Source organism: Leucoraja erinacea, unplaced genomic scaffold (assembly GCF_028641065.1).
Source record: "Leucoraja erinacea ecotype New England unplaced genomic scaffold, Leri_hhj_1 Leri_230S, whole genome shotgun sequence".
NCBI lineage: Eukaryota > Metazoa > Chordata > Chondrichthyes > Rajiformes > Rajidae > Leucoraja > Leucoraja erinaceus.
Genome location: NW_026576131.1, coordinates 114222 through 137794, shown reverse-complemented (window position 1 = coordinate 137794; position 23573 = coordinate 114222). Strand labels below are relative to the sequence as shown.

At 49.1% G+C, this 23573-nt stretch overlaps 1 protein-coding gene across 2 annotated transcripts; it reads right to left on the bottom strand.

Annotated features, from left to right (window-relative positions):
• Positions 1-609: 609 nt before the first annotated feature.
• On the bottom strand, positions 610-20554 carry LOC129716410 (zinc-binding protein A33-like). 2 transcript variants are annotated; one of them, XM_055666283.1, is made up of 6 exons: positions 19937-20554; positions 13836-13931; positions 10510-10743; positions 7673-7695; positions 7456-7568; positions 610-1215 (listed from the first exon to the last, which is right to left on the bottom strand). In XM_055666283.1, exons 1-6 carry the CDS (start codon positions 20354-20356, stop codon positions 662-664), a joined length of 1440 nt encoding a protein of 479 aa, XP_055522258.1. In that variant the 5' UTR covers positions 20357-20554; the 3' UTR covers positions 610-661. The 2 variants fall into 2 exon arrangements, with proteins under 2 accessions (XP_055522258.1, XP_055522259.1); XM_055666284.1 differs by having other exon boundaries at positions 7456-7565.
• Positions 20555-23573: the final 3019 nt, after the last annotated feature.

The following is a 23573-nucleotide window of genomic DNA, read 5'->3' as shown; positions in this document are numbered from 1 at the left end:
GTCAGGCAGCATCTGTGGAGAGAAAGAGAGTTAAGAAGAGAGGCAGAGGGAGGGGTGGGGAAGGAAAAGGGAGAGAGGGGAAGGAGGGTGGGGGAGGGTGAGAGGGGGGAGAGTTGGAAGGAAAGTGGGGAGAGGGGGGAGGGGAGGGGAGAGGTGGATGGGAGAGGGGAGGGGGGGGGAGAGTGGACAGGGGGGAGAGGGGTGTGTTGAGGAGAGGTGGGGAGAGGGGAAAGGAAAGTGGGGAGAGGGGATGGAGGGAGAGGGGTTGGAGGTGGAGGTGGGGAGAGGGGGATGGAGGTGGGGAGAGGGGTTGGAGGTGGAGGGGATGGGGAATGGGGTGGGGAGAGTGATGGTGGATGGTTAGAGGGGATGGAGGTGGGGAGAGGGGGATGGGGTGGGGGGGATGTGGAGGGGGATGGGAATGGGGTGGGGAGAGGTGGATGGTGGGGAGGAGGGGATGGAGGTGGGAGAGGGGGGAGGTGGAGGGGATGGGGAGATGGGGGGAGAGGTGGGTGGAGGTGGGGATGGAGGATGGGGAATGGGGGGGGGGAGAGGGGGTGAGGTGGTGGGGATGGGGATGGAGGTGGGGGGGAGAGAGGGGTTGGAGGTGGAGGGGATGGGGAATGGGGTGGGAGAGAGAGTCCCAGTCCAAGGCTCGTTCTCAGTTCTCTTGACACCCAACGGGCAGCACTTTGAGTGGCTCGGAGTTCTCGCCATCGTCGTTGATGCCGGGGCTAAAGTAGGGGAAGAGCCTCTCAGAGAAGGAGTCAGTGAAACTGTACAGGTGGCTCATGTTGTCCACATTGTAGAAGGACACCTGCCCGCCCTCATAGTCCAGGAAGACCCCGATGGCCTTGGGCTTGGAGGCCACGTTGAGGCGGGTCCGTGGCACCGTGGTAGCCTTGTACTCGTTGCCGTTCCTCAGCCACACGATCCAGTAGCCGGCGTCAGGAGTGGCTGTCGTGTGGCCCTTGCGGCTGATGGATTCCTTGACCACCCCCACGTCCCACTCAGTCTTTCCCCCAACCTGTACCTCCCAGTAGTGTTGGCCGGTGACATACGCCTCCGAGCCCAGCACGCACACGCACGTGTCGAAGCGCTCAGAGTTATCCGGCACGTCTTGCTTCACGTCCCCGTACGACACCACCGTCAGGTCGTCCGATAGCAGCAGCCGGGGGTGGGCAGTGCTGGGGTTCAGGGTGAGACTGGCCGGCACTGACACACGGAGAGACGGGGAGAGAGAGAGAGAAGAGAGAAATACTGAAATTCAAGACAAACCCATATGAGACTACTAGAGATGGTGTAAACATGGCTATAAATGACATTAATATGATATTTCACAAGAGGCAGCCATCAAAACTGACCTTGTGAAACAGAAGAGAAAAATGATCAAAAAACACAGCCATGAAAAATGGTTCGACCATGAGTGTAAAAGTGTCAGAAAAGACCAGAGGAAAATATCGAACCAAAAACACCGTCAACCAAACAACCCAGACTTACGTATTAGATATAATGAAACTCTTAAAAGGTATAAACACACGATTAGGAACAAAAGACAAAATTACACTCACAAGAGACTTGAAGAAATTGAAAATTCCATAAATCAAAACCAATTTAGGGATATGTGGAATAACCTGAGCACAACAAAACTACAAACATGACCAATTCAAGACGGTGATATCTGGAGAGCACACTTCAAAAATCTATATAAAGACATCCCAATAAATAAAATAAACTCAAATTATTCCCATATCAAAGAAAAACTCCAAACACTAGAAACAGTAATTAAAGATTATCAAAACCCTCTTGATTCCCCAATTACTTTGGAAGAACTGACCACAAAAATAAAATCTCTCCACTCAAAGAAAGCCTGTGGTCCAGACAGCATCAACAATGACATGCTCAAGTCCAGCACTCCAGAGATGCAGGACATAGTGCTTAGGCTGTTCAACATCATACTACGTTCAGGTTATTTCCCTGATATTTGGTGTCAAGGGCTTATTTCACCCATTTATAAGAGTGGAAACAAATTAGACCCAAATAATTATCGTGGCATTTGTGTCAGTAGCAGCCTAGGGAAGTTATTCTGCAGTATCATAAATAACAGAATGCAGGATTTCCTTAACAAACACAACATTCTCAGTAAAAACCAAATTGGCTTCCTCCCAAAACACTGTACCACTGACCACATTTATACCCTCCACACCCTCATTGAAAAACATGTACACCAAGCGAAAAATGGGAAAGTATTTGCCTGTTTTATTGACTTTGAGAAAGCATTTGACTCTATTTGGCATGAAGGGCTCTATTACAAACTCCTCGGCTGTGGTATAGGAGGAAAGGTATATGACCTTATCAAATCAATGTATCTGAATAATAAATGTGGCGTTAAAATTGGGGACAAACGCACTGATCTCTTCGCCCAGAGAAGAGGCGTCCAGCAAGGCTGCAATCTGAGCCCGACACTGTTTAATGGATATATCAATGATTTGGCAGTAAAGTTGGACCAGAGCACAGCGCCGGGCCTCTGTCTTCTGGACGGAGAGGTAAAATCCCTGTTTTATGCGGATGACTTGGTTCTGCTGTCCCCCACAGAACAGGGACTGCAGCAACAGTTGGACCTACTTGATGAGTACTGCCAAAATTGGGCCCTGGCAGTAAATCTAAAGAAAACCAACATCATGATTTTTCAGAAAAGACCCAGATGTCAGGAAGATAAATACAAATTTACTCTCAATGGTATTGTTATCGAACACACTATGAGCTATACTTACCTTGGTCTAACTGTTTCAGCATCAGGGAGCTTCAATATGGCAGTGAATGCACTAAAAGAGAAAGCTCGAAGAGCTCTGTACGCAATAAAAAGAAGATTCTACAACATCCAAATCCCAATTAAAATCTGGCTTCAAATATGTGACAGTGTAATCCAGCCTATTGTGCTTTATGGTAGTGAAGTATGGGGTCCGCTCAGTCACCATAGTTATAGTAAATGGGAAAAACATACAACGGAGGCCCTGCACGTGGAATTATGTCGGAACATCCTCCGTATCCAAAGGAAAACATCAACAAACGCATGATGGGCGGAATTAGGCAGATACCCACTGATAATAAATATCCAGAAAAGAGCACTACATTTTTGGAATCACCTTAAATCTAACCCCCCAGATACCCTCCAGTTTAAAGCCCTTCAAACACAAGAGGGGAACTCAGAAAAGAGTTCCCTGTGTCAGTTGGTACTGAGACTAACTACCCCTATTCAGTTAAACCCTATCCAGTTAAACCCTGACCGGCCCCAGATCAATACTGACCCCCAATCACCAGTTAGAGTGAACCAAATGATCAAACAATGTAAAGAAACGTATTTGGAACATTGGGATAAAGAAACCAAAAGCCAAAGCAGATTAGAATGTTACCGTTCCCTAAAAAGAGATTATACATTGGCAGACTATCTCTCAACTGTTAGAGACATAAAGCAGAGACAGACCCTCACCAAATACAGGTTAAGTGACCACTATTTGGCAGTTGAAAAAGGAAGACAGAAGAGATTCTGGCAACTAAGAGAAAACAGAATATTCAGCCACTGTTTGACAGATGAGGTTGAAACAGAGGTGCACTTCCTCCTAAAATGCAATAAAATTGACAAAACAAGGAAAGCATACTTTGACAAACTCAGTGTGGCAACCCCTGATTTAAAGAACTAGATGATACATCAAAACTAAGAATAATCCTTGGCGAAGGAAATACGGCACATCTTGGTGCACAATACGTAACAGCATGCCATAACCTGAGAGACGGTGAATGACCAACATGCACATATGTACGCACACACTAATTGACATTAACTGACACTAAGAAATGAATATTGAATTGCTAAACTTGCTATTGTGTTGTACTGCTTACAGCTGCAAGAACGTGTAGCAATCAATAAAGGGCTATAGGCCTATTGCAAGTTTATGTACAGGGACATATCTATCCATGCACTGTATACTTGTATTTATACTGATGCATCTTAAATATGTATGTCATATTTTATACTTTGGCAATATAACAATGTATTTTTTATCATGCCAATAACGTTTTTAAATTGAAAATTGAAATTGAAAATTGAATTGAGAAATAGAGAGGGGGGGGGGTAAAAAAACAAAAAGCATAATCAGAAAGCGATTCTTCCACCAACCGCGTGTGATGAATGTCAGGACGGTTTCTATGGTATTAGCGCACTGATTATTATTCGCAGGCCACTCTGATGTAAAACTCCCAGATAAGTTTGTATACTACACACACAGATCCTTGCTCTCTATTCTATTACATTAGATTGTACCGATGTGTAATGCATGACATTTTCGTTTATTTTCTCCACTGCTATTTATTAAGGAACATTTTCTCTTCACTGCCACCAGCTCGGAAATGTTCGGAAAAGCCTGCACATTTACAACCTATAGGACATGGTACGGGAAAACATGTACAATCACTTTGTTGGACAGAACACGTCAAGTGTCATTTCAATATCAGATACACAAAGGAACCGTGGTCACGGAGAGACAAGGAACTGCAGATGCTGGCTAAAAAAAACACAGAGTGCGGGAGTAACTCAGCGGGTCAGGCAGCATCTGTGGAGAACATGGATAGCTGACGTTTCACAGAGTGCTGGAGTAACTCAGCGGGTCAGGCAGCATCTGTGGAGAACATGGATAGGTGACGTTTCACAGAGTGCTGGAGTAACTCAGTGGGTCAGGCAGCATCTGTGGAGAACATGGAAAGGTGACGTTTCACAGAGTGCTGGAGTAACTCAGCGGGTCAGGCAGCATCTGTGGAGAACATGGATAGGTGACGTTTCACAGAGTGCTGGAGCAACTCAGGTTACTGCAGGTTATAAAGGCCAACATGCCATTCGCTTTCTTCACTGCCTGCTGTACCTGCATACTTACTTTCATGACTGATGAACAAGGACCCCCAGATCCCGTTGTACTTCCCCTTTTCCTAACCTGACGCCATTCAGATAATAATCTGCCTTCCTGTTTTTGCCACCAAAGTGGATAATCTCACATTTATCCGCGTTAAACTTCATCTGCCATGCATCTGCCCACTATTGCAACAGATGTTCCGACCACGAGGACAAATTAATGGCAGGTGATCTCATTGAATGGCGGTGCTGGCTCTAAGGGCCGAATGGCCTCCTCCTGCACCTATTGTCTATGTTTCTATGTTTCCATGTTAATTATCAATAGCACATGTCATTTCATGTAATTAACCAACTTTGTCTGACTGGATGGACTGGCAGGCCCCCCCCCCCCCCCCTGCCCCCGATCCTCCACCCTCATCGTTCCCCAGCCCCGCAGGGCCCGTTTTTCCCTTCTCCCCAAAATCCACAAACCTGACTGTCCTGGCAGACCCATTGTCTCTGCCTGTTCGTGCCCCACCCAACTTATTTCCACATACCTCAACTCCATGAAGAAAGCGAATGGTATGTTAGCAAAATGATTTGAGTATAGGAGCAGGGAGGTTCTACTGCAGTTGTACAGGGTCTTGGCGAGACCACACCTGGAGTATTGCGTACAGTTTTGGTCTCCCAATCTGCGGAAAGACATTCTTGCCATAGAGGGAGTACAGAGAAGGTTCACCAGACTGATTCCTGGGATGGCAGGACTTTCATAAGAAGAAAGACTGGATAGACTCGGCTTGTATTCGCTGGAATTTAGAAGATTGAGGGGAGATCTTATAGAAACTTACAAAATTCTTAAGGGGTTGGACAGGCTAGATGCAGGAAGATTGTTCCCGATGTTGGGGAAGTCCAGAACAAGGGGTCACAGTTTAAGGATAAGGGGGGAAGTCTTTTAGGACCGAGATGAGAATGAGATGAGCCGTGATCGTATTGAATGGCGGTGCAGGCTCGAAGGGCCGAATGGCCTACTCCTGCACCTATTTTCTATGTTTCTGTGTTTCCATCCTATCCCCCCTGATTAATTCCCTCCTTACCTATGTTCAAGACACCTCAGACACTCTCCATCGTCTACATGGCATTCCATTCTCTAGGCCCCCATCCCCTCATCTTCACCCGCTGAGTTTAGAAACATAGAAAATAGGTGCAGGAGGAGGCCATTCGGCCCTTCGAGCCAGCACTGCCATTCATTATGATCATGGCTGATCGTCCCCTATCAATAACACATGCCTGCCTTCTCCCCATATCCCTTGACTCCACTAGCCCCTAGAGCTCTATCTAACTCTCTCTTAAATCCATCCAGTGATTTGGCCTCCACTGCCCTCTGTGGCAGGGAATTCCACAAATTCACAACTCTCTGGGTGAAAAAGTTTTTTCTCACCTCAGTCATAAATGGCCTCCCCTTTATTCTAAGACTGTGTGGCCCCTGGTTCTAGACTCGCCCAACATTGGGACCATTTTTCCTGCAACTAGCTTGTCCAGTCCTTTTATAATTTGAAGGTAGACAAAAGTGCTGGAGAAACTAAGCAAGTTTTATAATTGTATATGTTTCTATAAGATCGCCCCTTCATCCTTCTAAACTCCAGTGAATACAAGCCTAATATTTTCAATCTTTCCTCATATGACAGTCCCGCCATCCCAGGGATCCATCTCGTGAACCTACGCTGCACTGCGTCAATCACAAGGATGTCCTTCCTCAAATTAGGAGACCAAAACTGTACACAATACTCCAGATACTAGAAACATAGAAACATAGAAATTAGGTGCAGGAGTAGGCCATTTGGCCCTTCGAGCCTGCACCGCCATTCAATATGATCATGGCTGATCATCCAACTCAGTATCCCGTACCTGCCTTCTCTCCATACCCCCTGATCCCCTTAGCCACAAGGGCCACATCTAACTCCCTCTTAAATATAGCCAATGAACTGGCCTCAACTACCCTCTGTGGCAGAGAGTTCCAGAGATTCACCACTCTCTGTGTGAAAAAAAGTTCTTCTCATCTGCGTTTTTAAGTATTTGCCCCTTATCCTTAAGCTGTGACCCCTTGTCCTGGACTTCCCCAACATCGGGAGCAATCTTCCTGCATCTAGCCTGTCCAACCCCTTAAGAATTTTGTAAGTTTCTATAAGATCCCCTCTCAGTATCCTAAATTCTAGAGAGTATAAACCAAGTCTATCCAGTCTTTCTTCATACGACAGTCCTGACATCCCAGGAATCAGTCTGGTGAACCGTCTCTGCACTCCCTCTATGGCAATAATGTCCTTCCTCAGATTTGGAGACCAAAACTGTACACAATACTCCAGGTGTGGTCTCACCAAGACCCTGTACAACTGCTGTAGAACCTCCCTGCTCCTATACCCAAATCCTTTTGCAATGAAAGCTAACATACCATTAGCTTTCTTTACTGCCTGCTGCACCTGCATGCTGTACACAATACTCCAATATCTCCAGCAATTTTGTGTGCGGGCGGTTGTACCTCACTGGAAAATCTTATGGGTATAAAAGAACTGCCTTACCAGGGCTTATGACATTTATAACTTGTTTCCAAACTGTATATTGGACAGGTCCTTGAAACGCAGCCAGAGGCAGGTTGCCTTCTGTTATGGTTGGGTGAAATTCTTCTTCGCTACTGGTGTGAACACAAAACAATTGCCATTAGCCCATTGAAGATACGTTGTCTGATCGGTCGGTAAATTGTAGCGCGCCCATTCTCGGCAAAGAAAGTGCCATTACCTCTTCTCATCCGGAGGGGGCTCCTGAAAAGGGGAAACAAAAACTGGGGTTAACGAGGGCACCCGGTCTGTCTGCCGTCAGAACAATTCACGCACGGGATATCTACCGCGCGGGTGAAAAAGCGTTTCCTCGTCTCCGTTCTAAATGGCCGACCTCTTATTCTTAAACTATGTGTGTGGCCCCTGGTTCTGGATTCCCCCAACATCGGGAACATGTTTCCTGCCTCTAGCCTGTCCAAACCCATTATTGTTCCCGATGTTGGGGAAGTCCAGGACAAGGGGTCACAGTTTAAGGATAAGGGGGAAATCCTTTAAAACCGAGATGAGGAGAACATTTTTCACACAGAGAGTGGTGAATCTCTGGAACTCTCTGCCACAGAGGGTAGTTGAGGCCAGTTCATTGGCTATATTTAAGAGGGAGTTAGATGTGGCCCTTGTGGCCAAGGGGATCAGAGGGTATGGAGAGAGGGGAGGTACGGGATACTGAGTTGGATGATCAGCCATGATCATATTGAATGGCGGTGCAGGCTCGAAGGGCCGAATGGCCTACTCCTGCACCTAATTTCTATGTTTCTATAATCTAATATGTTTCAATAAGATCCCCTCTCAATAGGCAATAGACAATAGGTGCAGGAGTAGGCCATTCGGCCCTTCGAGCCAGCACCGCCATTCAATGTGATCATGGCTGATCATCCACAATCAGTACCCCGTTCCTGCCTTCTCCCCATATCCCCTGACTCTGCTACCTTTAAGAGCCCTGTCTAGCTCTCTCTTGAAAGTATCCAGAGAACCGGCCTCCACCGTCCTCTGAGGCAGAGAATTCCACAGACTCACCACTCTCAGTGTGAAAAAGTATTTCCTCGTCTCCATTCTAAATGGCCGACCCCTTATTCTTAAACTGTGTGTGGCCCCTGGTTCTGGACTCCCCCAACATCGGGAACATGTTTCCTGCCTCTAGCGTGTCCAATCACTTAATAATCTTATATGTTTCAATAAGATTCCCTCTCATCCTTCTAAACTCCAGAGTGTACAAGCCCAGCTGATCCATTCTCTCAGCATATGGCAGTCCCACCATCCCGGGAAATGTACTTGCCTCAGTCACTCCCTCAACCAAAGCCATCCAACCCCTCCATCCCCTCCACCACAATACAGCTCACCCCTTCCATGACACACTGGACAGGGGGGGTCACAGAACCAGGGGCCACAGTTTAAGAATAAGGGGTAAGCCATTTAAAACGGAGTGAGTGTGTATGTGTGTGTGAGTGTGTGTGTGTGTATGTGTGTGTGAGTACATATGTGTTTGTGTGTGTGTGTGTGTGTGTGTGTGTGTGTGTGTGTGTGTGTGTGTGTGTGTGTGTGTGTGTGTGTATGTGTGTGTGCGTGTGTGTGTGTGTGTGTGTGTGTGTGTGTGTGTGTGTGTGTGTGTGTGTGTGTGTGTGTGTGTGAGTACATATGTGTTTGTGTGTGTGTGTGTGAATGAGCATGTGTGTGTGTGTGTGCGAGTGTGCGAGTGTGAGTGTGTGTGTGAGAGTGTGTGTGTGTGTATGTGTGTGTGAGAGTGAGATGCTGCCTGACCCGCTGAGTTACTCCAGCACTCTGTGAAACGTCACCTATCCATGTTCTCCACAGATGCTGCCTGACCCGCTGAGTTACTCCAGCACTCTGTGAAACGTCACCTATCCATGTTCTCCACAGATGCTGCCTGACCCGCTGAGTTACTCCAGCACTCTGTGAAACGTCACCTATCCATGTTCTCCACAGATGCTGCCTGACCCGCTGAGTTACTTCAACACACCAAAAATTTTTCAACTATGAAAATATTGTGGCAGTCGCCTGTAGTCGACCAAAAAATTGATGAGGATGTTGCCGGGACTGGAGCGACTCAATTTACAGGAGAGGTTGGGGCTGGCGAGGATTTCTATCCTGGGAGAATGAGCGGTATTCTAATAGAGGTGTACAAAATCATGAGGGGAATAAATAGGGCAGACGCAGGGAGTCTTTTACAGAGAGTAGGGGAATCATAAACTGGCGGACCAAGTCAGCATGGTGGCGCAGCAGTAGAGATGCTACCTCACAGCGCCAGGGACTCCAGGTTCGATCCTGACTGTGGGTGCTGTCTTTACGGTGTTTGCACGTTCTCCCCGCGACCTGCGTGGGTTTTCTCCGGCTGCTCCGGTTACCTCCCACACTCCAAAGACGTACAGGTTTGTAGATTAATTGAGAATTGTCCCTGGTGTGTACGATAGACAATAGACAATAGACAATAGGTGCAGGAGGAGGCCATTCGGCCCTTCGAACCAGCACCGCCATTCAATGTGATCATGGCTGATCATCCACAATCAGTACCCCATTCCTGCCTTCTCCCCATATCCCCTGACTCCGCTATCTTTAAGAGCCCTATCTAGCTCTCTCTTGAAAGTATCCAGAGAACCGGCCTCCACCGCCCTCTGAGGCAGAGAATTCCACAGACTCACAACTCTCTGTGAGAAAAAGTGTTTCCTCATCTCCGTTCTAAATGGCTTACCCCTTATTCTTAAACTGTGTGGCCCCTGGTTCTGGACTCCCCCAACATCGGGAACATGTTTCCTGCCTCTAGTGTGTCCAAACCCTTAATAATCTGATATGTTTCAGTAAGATCTCCTCTCATCCTTCTAAAGTCCAGAGTGTACAAGCCCAGCCGCTCCATTCTCTCAGCATATGACAGTCCCACCATCCCGGGAATTAACCTGGTGAACCTACGCTGGGCTCCCTCAATAGCAAGAATGTCCTTCCTCAAATTAGGAGGCAGCAAATCTAATCTCACAGCATTCCAAAGGGGGGGGGGGGAGGCTCTCTCACCTTCAACAGCATATAGACGTCCTGATATTCCAGGCGTTTCTCCACGTTCTGCAGCATCTGTTGAGTGAGGCTCAGATTGTCCTGGATCCTACGAAGGTTCATCTCCATCTTTAAGAGGACGTCACTCTCCTGTGACATCAAGTCATTGAAGAGGCCCTTCTGCTTCTCATCGAGAATGTCACGCATCTTGGTGAACTCGTTTGTGATGTGGTTCTGTAGTCTATTAGACTGCTCCTGCAGGAGGAACAGAGTTCAGAGTCTCCCCTTGTCCTCAACTTCCACCCCATCAGCCGTCGTATGCAATAGACAACAGGCGCAGAGTCAGGCCATTCGGCCCTTTGAGCCAGCACCGCCATTCAATGTGCTATATTTAAGAGGGAGTTAGATGTGGCCCTTGTGGCTAAAGGGATCAGAGGGTATGGAGAGAAGGCAGGTACAGGATACTGAGTTGGATGATCAGCCATGGTCATATCAAATGACGGTGCAGGCTCGAAGGGCCGAATGGCCTACTCCTGTACCTATTTTCTATGTTTCTATGTTTCTATCTGATCATGGCTGATCATCCACGATCAGTACACCGTTCCTGCCTTCTCCCCATATCCCCTGACTTTGCTATCTTTAAGAGCCCTATCTAGCTCTCTCTTGAAAGCATCCATAGAACCGGCCTCCACCTGAGGCAGAGAATTCCTCCGACTCACCACTCTCCTCTTCTCCTTTCTCTTCTCCTTATTCTTAAACTGTGGCCCCTGGTTCTGGACTCCCTCAACATCGGGAACATGTTTCCTGCCCCTAGTGTGTCCAAACCCTTAACAATCTTACATGTTTCAATGAGATATCCTCTCATCCTTCTAAACTTCATAGTGTACAAGCCCAGCTGCTCCATTCTCTCAGCATATGACAGTCCCGCCATCCCGGGAATTAACCTGGTGAACCTACGCTGTACTCACTCAATAGCAAGAATGTCCTTCCTCAAATTAGGGGAACAAAACTGCACACAATACTCCAGGTGTGGTCTCACTAGGGCCCTGTACAACTGCAGAAGGACCTCTTTGCTCCTATACTCAACTCCTCTTGTTATAAAGGCCAACATGCCATTCACTTTCTTCACTGCCTGCTGTACTTGCATGCTTACTTTCATTGACTGATGAACAAGGACCCCCAGATCCCGTTGTACTTCCCCTTTTCCCAACTTGACGCCATTTAGATAGACACACCTTACATTTCCTTATCTCTGTGTGTTCCTCTATCCTCTCAGTCTGAAGAGGGTCTCGACCTGAAACCCATTCCTTCTCTCCAGAGATGCTGCCTGACCCGCTGAGTTACTCCAGCATTTTGTGTCTACCTTCGATTTAGACCAGCACCTGCAGTTGTTTCGGGTCGAGAACCTTCTTCAGACTGAGTCAGGGGAGAGGGAGACAGAGAGATAAGGAAGTGTAAGGTGTGAAAACGAGAGATCAAAGAGGATTCAGTTAAAGAAAGTTCAGTTCAAACAAAAAGGAACAGCAATGGCAGGTATTTCTAGGAATAATACAGAAGGTGCAGGATCAGTTCATTCCTACGAGGAAGAAAGATTCCAAGGGGAGTAAGTGGTGACCGTGGCTGACAAGGGAAGTCAGGGACAGTATAAAAATAAAAGAGAAGTAGAACATAGCAAAGATGAGCAGGAAGCCAGAGGATTGGGTAACGTTTAAAGAGCAACAGAAGATAACTAAAAAGGCAATACGGGGAGAAAAGATGAGGTACGAAGGTAAGCTAGCCAAGAATATAAAGGAGGATAGTAAAAGCTTCTTTAGGTATGTGAAGAGGAAAAAAATAGTTAAGACCAAAGTTGGACCCTTGAAGATCGAAAAAGGTGAATTTATTATGGGGAACAAGGAAATGGCAGATGAGTTGAACAGGTACTTTGGATCCGTCTTCACTAAGGAGGACACAAACAATCTTCCTGATATACTAGTGGCCAGAGGATCTGGGGTGACGGAGGAACTGAAGGAAATCCACATTAGGCAGGAAATGGTGTTGGGTAGACTGATGGGACTGAAGGCTGATAAATCCCCAGGGCTTGATGTTCTGCATCCCAGGGTACTTAAGGAAGTGGCTCAAGAAATCGTGGACGCATTGTGTAAAATCACGAGGGCACAGATAGCATAGACAACCGTCACCTTTTTCTTGAGGTGGAAATGAAAGATTAGAGGGCACATGTTCAAGGTGAGAGAGGGGCAAGGTTTAGCAGCAATGGGGGGGGCAAATGTTTTTTTCAATGCAATGGCATGTTGGCCTTTATAACAAGAGGAGTTGAGTATAGGAGCAAAGAGGTCCTTCTGCAGTTGTACAGGGCCCTAGTGAGACCACACCTGGAGTATTGTGTACAGTTTTGGTCCCTTAATTTGAGGAAGGACATTCTTGCTATTGGGGGAGTGCAGCGTAGGTTCACCATGTTAATTCCCGGGATGGCGGGACTGTCATATGCTGAGAAAATGGAGCGCTGGGCTTGTATACTCTGGAGTTTAGAAGGATGAGAGGAATTCTTATTGAAACATATAAGATTATTAAGGGTTTGGACATGCTAGAGGCAGGAACATGTTCCCGATGTTGGGGGAGTCCAGAACCAGGGGCCACACAGTTTAAGAATAAGGGGTAAACCATTTAGAATGGAGATGAGGAAACACTTTTTCATCCAGGGAGTTGTGAGTCTGTGGAATTCTCTGCCTCAGAGGGCGGTGGAGGCTGGTTCTCTGGATGTTTTCAAGAGAGAGTTGGACAATAGACAATAGACAATAGGTGCAGGAGTAGGCCATTCTGCCATTCGAGCCAGCACCGCCATTCAATGTGATCATGGCTGATCATCCACAATCAGTACCCCGTTCCTGCCTTCTCCCCATATCCTCCGACTCTGCTATTGTTAAGAGCCCTATCTAGCTCTCTCTTAAAATAGATAGAACTCTTAAAGAGTTAGATAGAGCTCTTAAAGATAGCGGAGTCATGGGATATGTGGAGAAGGCAGGAATGGGGTACTGATTGGGGATGATCAGCCATGATCATATTGAATGGCGGTGTTGGCTCGAGGTGCCGAATGGCCTCCTCCTGCACCTATTCTCAGAGAATGGATGTTACGTGGAAGGCACTTCTAGGGGTGGTGGTGGTGGAGGCAGATGCGAGGGTGCCTTTTAGAGGTATGTAATGCAGGCATATGGAATGGAGGGATGTGGACCAAGAGGTGATAGCATGGACACAGTGGGCCGAAGGGCCTGTTCCTGTGCCGTGTTCTTCAACGTTCCATGATTCTAATCTGGATCGTAGCCTAACCGGGCGTGGAATGTAGGGACTACCTTGATCTCCGAGATCTTCTCCTCCTGTTTCTCCTCAAATTCCTGGAAGTAATTCTTCTTCTGCTTGAAAGAGGTGTGATTGCCTTTCATTTTTTCCTGTAACGGCAGCGAGAAAGATCACAGTTTAACGTGCAAATGGAAGAAAGCCAGATTAGCCAACAGACAATAGACAATAGGTGCAGGAGTTGGCCATTCAGCCCCTCGAGCCAGCACCGCCATTCAATGTGATCATGGCTGATCATCCACAATCAGTTCCCCGTTCCTGCCTTCTCACCATATCCCCTGACTCCGCTATCTTTAAGAGCCCTATCTAGCCCTCTCTTGAAAGTATCCAGAGAACCGGCTTCCACCGCCCTCTGAGGCAGAGAATTCCACAGACTCACAACTCTCTGTGAGAAAAAGTGTTTCCTCATCTCCATTCTAAATGGCTTACCCCTTATTCTTAAACTGTGTGGCCCCTGGTTCTGGACTTCCCCAATATTGGGAACATGTTTCCTGCCTCTAGTGTGTCCAATCTCGTAATCTATTACTAAATCTCTGTTCTTGACCGCTTTTGGCCCACTGTGCTGCGATTTTGAAGAGAACGCCGCCACCTACGGCCGTCATTTTTGGCCACCTCACTCAGAGCCCCCCTCCGCCTTACGGGTGCAGAGGATTTTTTCAATCGATGGCAAATCAGAGAGATATTAATGTTTTTTAAAAATTCACCATTCCCTCTGCTGCCCCTGCTGGAGGGAGGGGGAAGGTCTATAAAACCAGGAAATGGTGTGCCTCACTCAGTCTCTGCAAGATGGATGTAGCCAAGGGTCACGTCTCTCTGAGCTCTGAATAACACTGAACAAATGTCTACACAACTCTGAGTACCCTTAATGTGGTTTGAAAATGAAAATATGGTTTATTTGAGGTAAAAAGGCACTGCCTGCAAATGGTTGCAACTGGCGGCTTGGGTGCTTTGGCTTCAAGGTGAAAGGCACTACTTACTGCAAATGGTGGCTTGGGTGCTTTGGCTTGAAGTTGAAAGGCACTACTTACTGCAAATGGTGGCTTGGGTGCTTTGGCTTGAAGTTGAAAGGCACTACTTACTGCAAATGGTGGCATGAAGTTGAAAGGCACTACTTACTGCAAATGGTGGCTTGGGTGCTTTGGCTTGAAGTTGAAAGGCACTACTTACTGCAAATGGTGGCATGAAGTTGAAAGGCACTACTTACTGCAAATGGTGGCTTGGGTGCTTTGGCTTGAAGTTGAAAGGCACTACTTACTGCAAATGGTGGCATGAAGTTGAAAGGCACTACTTACTGCAAATGGTGGCTTGGGTGCTTTGGCTTGAAGTTGAATGGCACTACTTACTGCAAATGGTGGCTTGGGTGCTTTGGCTTGAAGTTAAAAGGCACGACTGCAAATGCACTTACTTCCTGTTTGCACTGTATATTGATTTTAGATAAAACGCTACCACTTACGGCTGTGATTTTTGGCCATCTTACTCAGTCCCCCTCCGCTGAGCAGGTGCAGAGAATTCTTCCCATCAATGAAAAATAAAAGTGTTATTAGTGTTTAAAACATGTTGAGAATCTCTCTCCTGTCAATCACGCCATGAAGGCCACACCTTTTCCGGTGGGAGGGGGAGGGGTTATAAAACCCAGAAGTGTGGGTGTGGCTCAGTCTCTGCATGATGGGGGAGGGAGAGGTCATGACTCTGTCTGAGCTGTGAATCAACTGAACACACTGAATGTCTATTGAACCGTGAGTTTGGTGTTTTGTGTGGTTTTATGGTGGTTTCACCCCGCATGAAATGGTATGAAGCTGCATTTGAATTTGGTGGCCTTGCACCCGGCTTGAAATGGAAAGAAACTGCACTTGAATTCGGTGGCCTTGCACCCTGCTTGAAATGGTAGGAAAATGGATTTGAATTTGGTGGCCTTGCACCCTGCTTGAAATGTAATTTCAAGGAATAGCCATGAGTCAACTGCCAGCCCACCAGCCGTAAGTGAGCTGCCAGCAGATCAGGCTTGAGGTACTGAGCTGCCACCCCAAGAACACATTCCAGTGCTCCAGAAAGCCCCCCCACTGGCCACCAATATTGGAATTGGTGGAGAGGTGGAATATTGCGTTGGGGCCCAGCCTTCCCCTGTGAACATGGTCTAGTAATCTTATGTTTCAATGAGATGCCCTCTCATCCTTCTAAACTCCAGAGTATACAAGCCCAGCCGCTCCATTCTCTCAGCATATGACAGTGCCGCCATCCCGGGAATTAACCTGGTGAACCTACGCTGCATTTCCTGAATGATCCTGTACCTGTAGGATGCGACGGTTTGATTGTAATCATGTATTTTCCGAGTCTTTGATGGGAGAGAACGCTACATTAAAAACATTTTTGTTGTACCCCGGGACAAGTGACAATAACAAACTAAACTAAACCGGGCAGGAACAGGGTACTGATTGGGGATGATCAGCCATGATCACATTGAATGGCGGTGCTGGCTCGAAGGGCCAAATGGCCTACTCCTGCACATATTGTCTAAAATAAAACTGGGAAAAAAATCGTCTCATATTTCACTTAGGTCTCCCACAATATCAACGCAGAAGCGACAGGGAACTGCAGATGCCGTTTCATTTTGTTAAGAGTGAATTCTCCAACTTTATCGATAATCCTCAGGTCCTATCTACTGCTGAAAGGGGAAGTACAACGGGATCTGGGGGTCCTTGTTCATCAGTCACTGAAAGTAAGCATGCAGGTACAGCAGGCAGTGAAGAAAGCGAATGGCATATTGGCCTTCATAACAAGAGGAGTTGAGTATAGGAGCAAAGAGGTCCTTCTGCAGTTGTACAGAGCCCTAGTGAGACCACACCTGGAGTATTATGTGCAGTTTTGGTCCTCTAATTTGAGGAAGGACATTCTTGCTATTGAGGGAGTGCAGCGTAGGTTCACAAGGTTAATTCCCGGGATGGCGGGACTGTCATATGCTGAGAGAATGGAGCAGCTGGGCTTGTACACTCTGGAGTTTAGAAGGATGAGAGGAGATCACATTGAAACATATATGATTGTTAAGGTTTTGGACACACTAGAGGCAGGAAACATGTTCCTGTTGTTGGGGGAGTTCAGAACTAGGGGCCACAGTTTAAGAATAAGGGGTAAGCCATTTAGAACAGAGATGAGGAAACACTTTTTCTCACAAAGATTTGTGAGTCTGTGGAATTCTCTGCTTCAGAGGGCGGTGGAGGCCGGTTCTCTGGATACTTTTAAGAGAGAGCTAGATAGGGCTCTTATAGATAGCGGAGTCAGGGGATATGGGGAGAAGGCAGGAACGGGATACTGATCAGTCATGATCACAGTAAATGGTGGTGCTGGCTCGAAGGGCCGAATGGCCTGTTCCTGCACCTATTGTCTATTGTCTCACCCACACACCACGGCGCGCTCACATCTCTTCCACCGTCTCACAAGTTCACTAGTACACAGGTTCTAGCAGCAGAATCAGGCCATTTGGCCCATCGAGTCTACTCTGCCACTCATTCATGGATGATATATCTATCCCACCTCACCCCGCTTCTCTTCTCATGATCAATCTCCCAACCCCCAACTTTCCCCTTAGCTCACCCCCCCCCCCCCATGCCCAGTCCTCATTTCACTTTTATCCCATCCCTTTCCCCTCCCCCTTCACCCCCCCCCCCCCCCTCTACCCCCCTTCAATCTTCACCTAAAACCTCTGCATTAAAGCAGGACAAAGTTTAAAGGTGTAGCGAAGGGAAAGAGGCCAAGTTTAAATCGAGAATCCTGGCCAGAATGGAGCCGGTGGGCCGAAGGGCCTTTCCCTGGTCTCATTGATCCTGGTGCCTGAAACGCCACTTACTGTTCACTCCGTGTAGATGCAGGCGGGGATAGACAATAGGTGCAGGAGGAGGCCATTTGGCCCTTCGAGCCAGCACCGCCATTCAATGTGATCATGGCTGATCATCCCCAATCAGTACCCCGTTCCTGCCTTCTCCCCATATCCCCTGACTCCACTATCTTTAAGAGCCCTATCTAGCTCTCTCTTGAAAGGATCCAGAGAACCGGCCTCCACCGCCCTCTGAGGAAGAGAATTCCACAGACTTACAACTCTCTGGGTGAAAATGTTTTTCTTCATCTCCGTTCTAAATGACTTACCCCTTATTCTTAAACTGTGTGGCCCCTGGTTCTGGACTCCCCCAACATCGGGAACATGTTTCCTGCCTCTAGCGTGTCCAAAACCTTTATAACCTTATATATTTCAATGCGATCTCCTCTCATCCTTCTAAACTCCAGAGTGTACAAGCCCACAGCTGCTCCATTCTCTCAGCATATGACAGTCCCGCCATCCCGGGAATTAACCTTGTAAACCTACGCTGGGCTTCCTCAATAGCATGAATGTCTTTCCTCAAATTTGGAGACCAAAACTGCACACAATACTCCAGGTGTGGACTCACTAGGGCTCTGTACAACTGCAGAAGGACCTCTTTGCTCCTATACTCAATTGGATAGTTTGTGGTGTAGGAACTCACGGGGTCTAAGAAGCAATCAGACATCTGGGGGGGGAGGAGGGGAGGAGGGAATGAGAGGAGGTGGTGTTTAAAAGGATGAGGAGGGGGGGGGGGGGGGGTCTCAGTGAAACCTTCAAATAGTGAAAAGCCTGGATAGAGTGGATGTGGAGAGGATGTTTCCACTAGTGGGAGAGTCTAGGGCAAGAGGGCACAGCCTCAGAACTAAACGGCGTACCTTTAGGAAGGAGATGAGGAGGAATTTCTTTAGTCAGAGGGTGGTGAATCTGTGAAATTCTTTGCCACAGACGGCTGTGGAGGCCACAAGTCAGTGGCTATTTTTAAGGCAGAGATAGATAGATTGTTGATCAGTGCGGGTGTCAGGGGTTATGGGGGAGAAGGCAGGAGAATGGGGTTAGGAGGGAGAGATAGATCAGCCATGATTGAATGGTGCAGTAGACTTGATGGGCGTAATGGCCTCATTTTATGTCTACGACTGCTGCCCTCTTGGAACTAGCAGGAGCTGGATGGGGCGAACAGCCTGTTTGCTGAGTCTGTGAGTTGCGCGGGGGTGGGGGGTGGTCAGATGGAGGTGGGGGGGGGAGATGGGGGAGGAGGTGGAGGATGTGGGAGGGGTAGGATGGGTGAGGGGGGGGGGGGTTTTGGGGTGGGGGGATGAGGCCGGATGGGGGGGGGGGTTTACGGGGAAATTGGGGAGGAAAAGATGGAGGGAGAGTGTGGGGGAGATAGTGGAGGGGATGCGATGGAGAGGGTGGGGGGGAGGGAGATGGTGGGGGGTTTGTGGGGGAGGCCGGATGGGGGGATACGGAGAAATTGGGGGGGGGGAGATGGTGGGGGAAGGGGGGGGGGGGTGGGGATGAGACCGGAGGGGGGGATGTGTAGGGAGAAATTGTGGGGGGGGGGGGGGGTTGTGGGGGTGGTGGGGGGGGGATGGTGGGGGGTGACGGGGAGAAGACGGAGAGGATGGGGGAGGGGGGGGGGTTGGATATAGTGTGGGGGGAATAGTGTAGGTCTCACCTTGTAAATCTCCCCGTGACCTGCGTGGGTTTTCTATGAAATCTTCGCCCTCTCCCACACACGCACTCTGAAGTCATGCAGGTTTGTAGGTTAATTGGTTTGGGCTAAATGTGTGTGTAGGGTTTTTATTTAAATGTTTTTGAGTGTGTTTTTTTAATGAACAACTTCTTCCCAACAGTCATCAGACTATTAAACTCGCCATCAAACAAACTCTGAACTATAACAGCCGAGAATTCCACAGACTCACAAATCTCTGTGACGAAAAGTGTTTCCTCGTCTCCAGCATTTTTGTCTACCTAAGAACTTTGTAGTGGAGTAACGTTTGGGGGTCGCTGATCGGCTCCGTCTCGGTGGAGCGCTGTATCGTTGTAATGCATTTCGTTGTCTCTGTACTGTACACTGACAATGACAATTAAAATTGAATCGGATCTCTCAACTAAAGTTGTCTTTGACTGCTCCCCTCACCCCTCCGCTCCTCTCCCATCCCCTCCCCTCCCCCGGGGGAGAGACAGCAAAGATCCTGGAGCTTTGGAAGAAAAGGTCCACTGTCCACCAAGTGGTCACTCACTCACCTTGTAGATCTCCACCGCCTCGTTGATCAGCATGAAGTTGTGAGCCTTGTGGCTTCTGCCATCGCGCCGGTCCAGACACATCACACAGATGAGCTTCTTGTCCGTCTCACAGAAGAGTTTCAGCTCCTCCTCGTGGTCCAGGCAATAGGGTCTGTTGCCTTTGACTTTCAGATTGAGCGAGATGTTTCTGCTCTTCTTCACCAGCTTGCCCAGGGCTCTGTTGGCCTTGAAGGTCTTCTCGGGAAAAGTCTGCCCGCACTCGGGACACTGCGCCTCCGCCTCGTCTTCCCATTTCTTGACGATGCACTCGCGGCAGAAGTCGTGGCCGCAGTCCAAGATGACCGGGTCGGAGTACAGCTCCAGGCAGAGCGGGCAGTTCAGCTCGTCCTCCAGGCTCAGGGTGGAGTGGCCCGAAGCCATGGCTCCTGCCGCCGCCCTACAAGGCTGTTGGCTGCATGGGTCCCAGCGGCGGGGGGCTGCGACCACCAGGAGACGTGGCGACCACCTCAGGCATCCGAGCGACCGACTTACGACCGGGCGGCGAGCGGCGAGCGGCGGTCAGTCGATGGCCGGCCGCTGGGCAAAGCGCATCAGGAGCGCATCAAAAAAGAAACTGGGGCAGCGAACACAAGCAGAGATCCCGCCCTCGCCCCCACCCCCTTCCTGCATCACCACCTCTCTCTCCTCCCCTCTCCTCCTCTCCTCCTCTCCCCTGCCCTCTCCTCCCCTCTCCTCCCCTCTCCTCCCCTCTCCTCTCCTCTTCTTATATACTCTCCCCCCTCTCCTCCCTCTCCTCTCCTCCCTCTCATCCTCCCTCCAGATCCTCTCCCCTTCTCCTTACTCTCCCCTCCCTCTCCTCCCCTCCCCTCTCCCTCCCTCTCCAAGTCCTCTCCTCTCTTCCTCTCTCCCTCCTCCTCTCTCCTCTCCTCCCCCTCTCTTCTCCTCTTCCTCTCTCTCCTCCTTCTGGGCCCCCTCCTCCTCTCCTCCCGGGCTCCCCTCTCCTCCCTTCCCCTCTTTTCTCCTCTCTTCCCCTCCCCCCTCCTCTCTTTTCTCCCTTTCTCTTCCTTTCCCCTTTTTCTTTCCCCTCCCCTCCCTCCTTCTTTTCCTCTCCCTCCCCTTTCTTTCTGCTCCTTTCCTCCCCTTTTCTTCTTCTCCCTCTTCTCTACTTTTGCTTTCCCCCTCTCTTCCTGTCCCCTCTCCCTCCTCCTTCCCCTCCTCTTCTCCCCTCCTCCCCTCCCCCTCTCCCCTCCTCTCCCTCTCCTCTTTCCCTCCCCTCCTCTTCCCCTCCCCTCCCCTCCTTCTCCCTTTCTTCTTCCTTCTTTTTCCCTTTCTGCCCTCTCCTCCCCTTCCTCCCTTTCCTTCCCTTTCTCTTTTCTCCTTCCCTTTCTTTCCTCCTCTCCTTCCTTCCCCCTCCTCCCCTCCCTCTCCATCCCCTCCCCTTTTTCTCCCTCTCCCCCTCCCCTCCTCTCCCCCTCTTTCTCCCTCCCCTCCTCCCCTCCTCCCCTCCCTCCCCTCCCCTCCCCTTCCCCTCCCCTCCCCCTCCTCTCCTCTCCTCTCTTAGCCTCCCTCTCCTCCCTCCTCTCTTCTCCCCTCCCTCCTCTCCTCCCCTCCCCTCCCCCTCCTCCCTCTCCCTGCCCCTCCCCTCCCTCCCCCCTCCCCCTCCCCGTCCTGTCCTCCCCTCTCCTTGCCCTCCCCTCCCCCCTCCCCTCCTGTCCTCTCTTCCCTCCCCTCCTCTCTTCCCGCCCCTCTCCTCCCCTCCCCTCCTCTCTCCTCGCCTCCTCCCTCTCCTCTCCTCCCCTCCCCTCCTCCCTCTCCCTCTCGCTCCTATACAACTGCAGAAGAACTTCTTTACTCCCATACTGAAATCCTCTTGTTATTCCATTAGATTTCTTCACTGCCTGCTGTACCTGCACGCAAACTTTAAGTGACTGGTGTACAAGGACACCCAGGTCTCGCTGCACCTCCCCCGTACCTAACCTAACCCCGTTGAGATAATAATCTGCCCCCTTGTTTTTGCCGCCAAAGTGGATATCCTCACATTTATCTATATTATACTGCATCTGCCACGCATCTGCCCACTCACTCAACCTGTCCAGGTCACCCTGCAACCTCCTAACATCCTCTTCACAGTTCACACTGCCACCCAGCTTTGTGTCATCCGCAAACTTGCTAGTGTTGCTCCTAATTGCCTCTTCCAAATCATTAATATATATGGTAAACAGTTGCGGAGGTTTTGGTTTTCCACCAAGCCCATGTCTCGGGGAACTGGCTGACTTCTCTGAAGGTTACAGGATGGTGTGGGATTAGCTACTTGAGAGGAGATGTCCGGAACTCAGTGTGCATTGCGTTTATTTCTTGCAGGACAGGTTGAAACATTAGTTTCCGATCGGCGGAGGCAGCGAGCGGCGGTCCGCCACACTGTCCTTGGAGCGAAGATTGTTTTTTTTCTAAAGAACACTTGAAACAAGCCAGTCGCCATAATATTCCGCCACTTAATGCCGACTCAGGGAACGCTGGTCGCTCCAAGCACAAAGTATCTTACCGGGTCAGGCAGCATCTGTGGAAGGACAATAGACAATAGACAACAGGTGCAGGAGGAGGCCATTCGGCCCTTCAAGACAGCACTGCCATTCAATGTGATCATGGCTGATCATCCACGATCTGTACCCCGTTCCTGCCTTCTCCCAATATCCCCTGACTCCGCTATCTTTAAGAGCCCTATCTAGCTCTCTCTTGAAAACATCCAGAGAACCTGCCTCCACCGCCCTCTGAGGCAGAGAATTCCACAGACTCACAACTCTCTGGGTGAAAAAGTGTTTCCTCGTCTCCGTTCTAAATGGCCAACACCTTATTCTTAAACTGTGGCCCCTGGTTCTGGTCTCCACCCAACATCGGGAACATGATTCCTGCCTCTAGCGTGTCCAAACCCGTGACAATCTTACAAGTTTCAATAAGATCCCCTCTCATCCTTCTAAACTCCAGAGTGTACAAGCCCAGCTGCTCCATTCTCTCAGCATATGACAGTCCCGCCATCCCAGGAATTAACCTGGTGAACCTACGCTGCACTCCCTCAATAGCAAGAATGTCCTTCCTCAAATTTGGAGACCAAAACTGCACACAATACTCCAGGTGTGGTCTCACTAGAGCTCTGTACAACTGCAGAAGGACCTCTTTGCTCCTATACTCAACTCCTCTTGTTATGAAGGCCAACATGCCATTCGCTTTCTTCACTGCCTGCTGTACCTGCATGCTTACTTTCATTGACTGATGAACAAGGACCCCCAGATCCCATTGTACTTCCCCTTTTCACAACTTGTCGCCATTTAGATAGTAATCTGCCTTCCTGTTTTTGATACCACCAAGTGGATAACCTCACATTTATCCACATTAAACTTCATCTGCCAAGCATCTGCCCACTCCCCCAACCTGTCCAAGTCACCCTGCATCCTAAGGGCTCTTAAAGATAGCGGAGTCAGGGGATATGGGGAGAAGGAGGGAACGGGGTACTGATTGGGGATGATCAGCCATGATCACATTGACTGGTGGTGCTGGCTCGAAGGGCCGAATGGCCTACTATTGTCCTGTGGGGGGGGGGGGGGGGGAGGCGGGTTCTTCAGTCTGGGGCTGGGATTGGTCT

Bases quoted from the DNA above. Each gene is read 5' to 3' on its own strand.
- LOC129716410 (XM_055666283.1), bottom strand. From the start codon at position 20,356: ATGGCTTCGGGCCACTCCACCCTGAGCCTGGAGGACGAGCTGAACTGC. The intron at 7,569-7,672 runs GTAATGGCACTT...TGTTCACACCAG, and splicing joins CCCCCTCCGGATGAGAAGAG to TAGCGAAGAAGAATTTCACC. The intron at 1,216-7,455 runs GTAAGGCAGTTC...TCCGTGTGTCAG, and splicing joins TATAAATGTCATAAGCCCTG to TGCCGGCCAGTCTCACCCTG.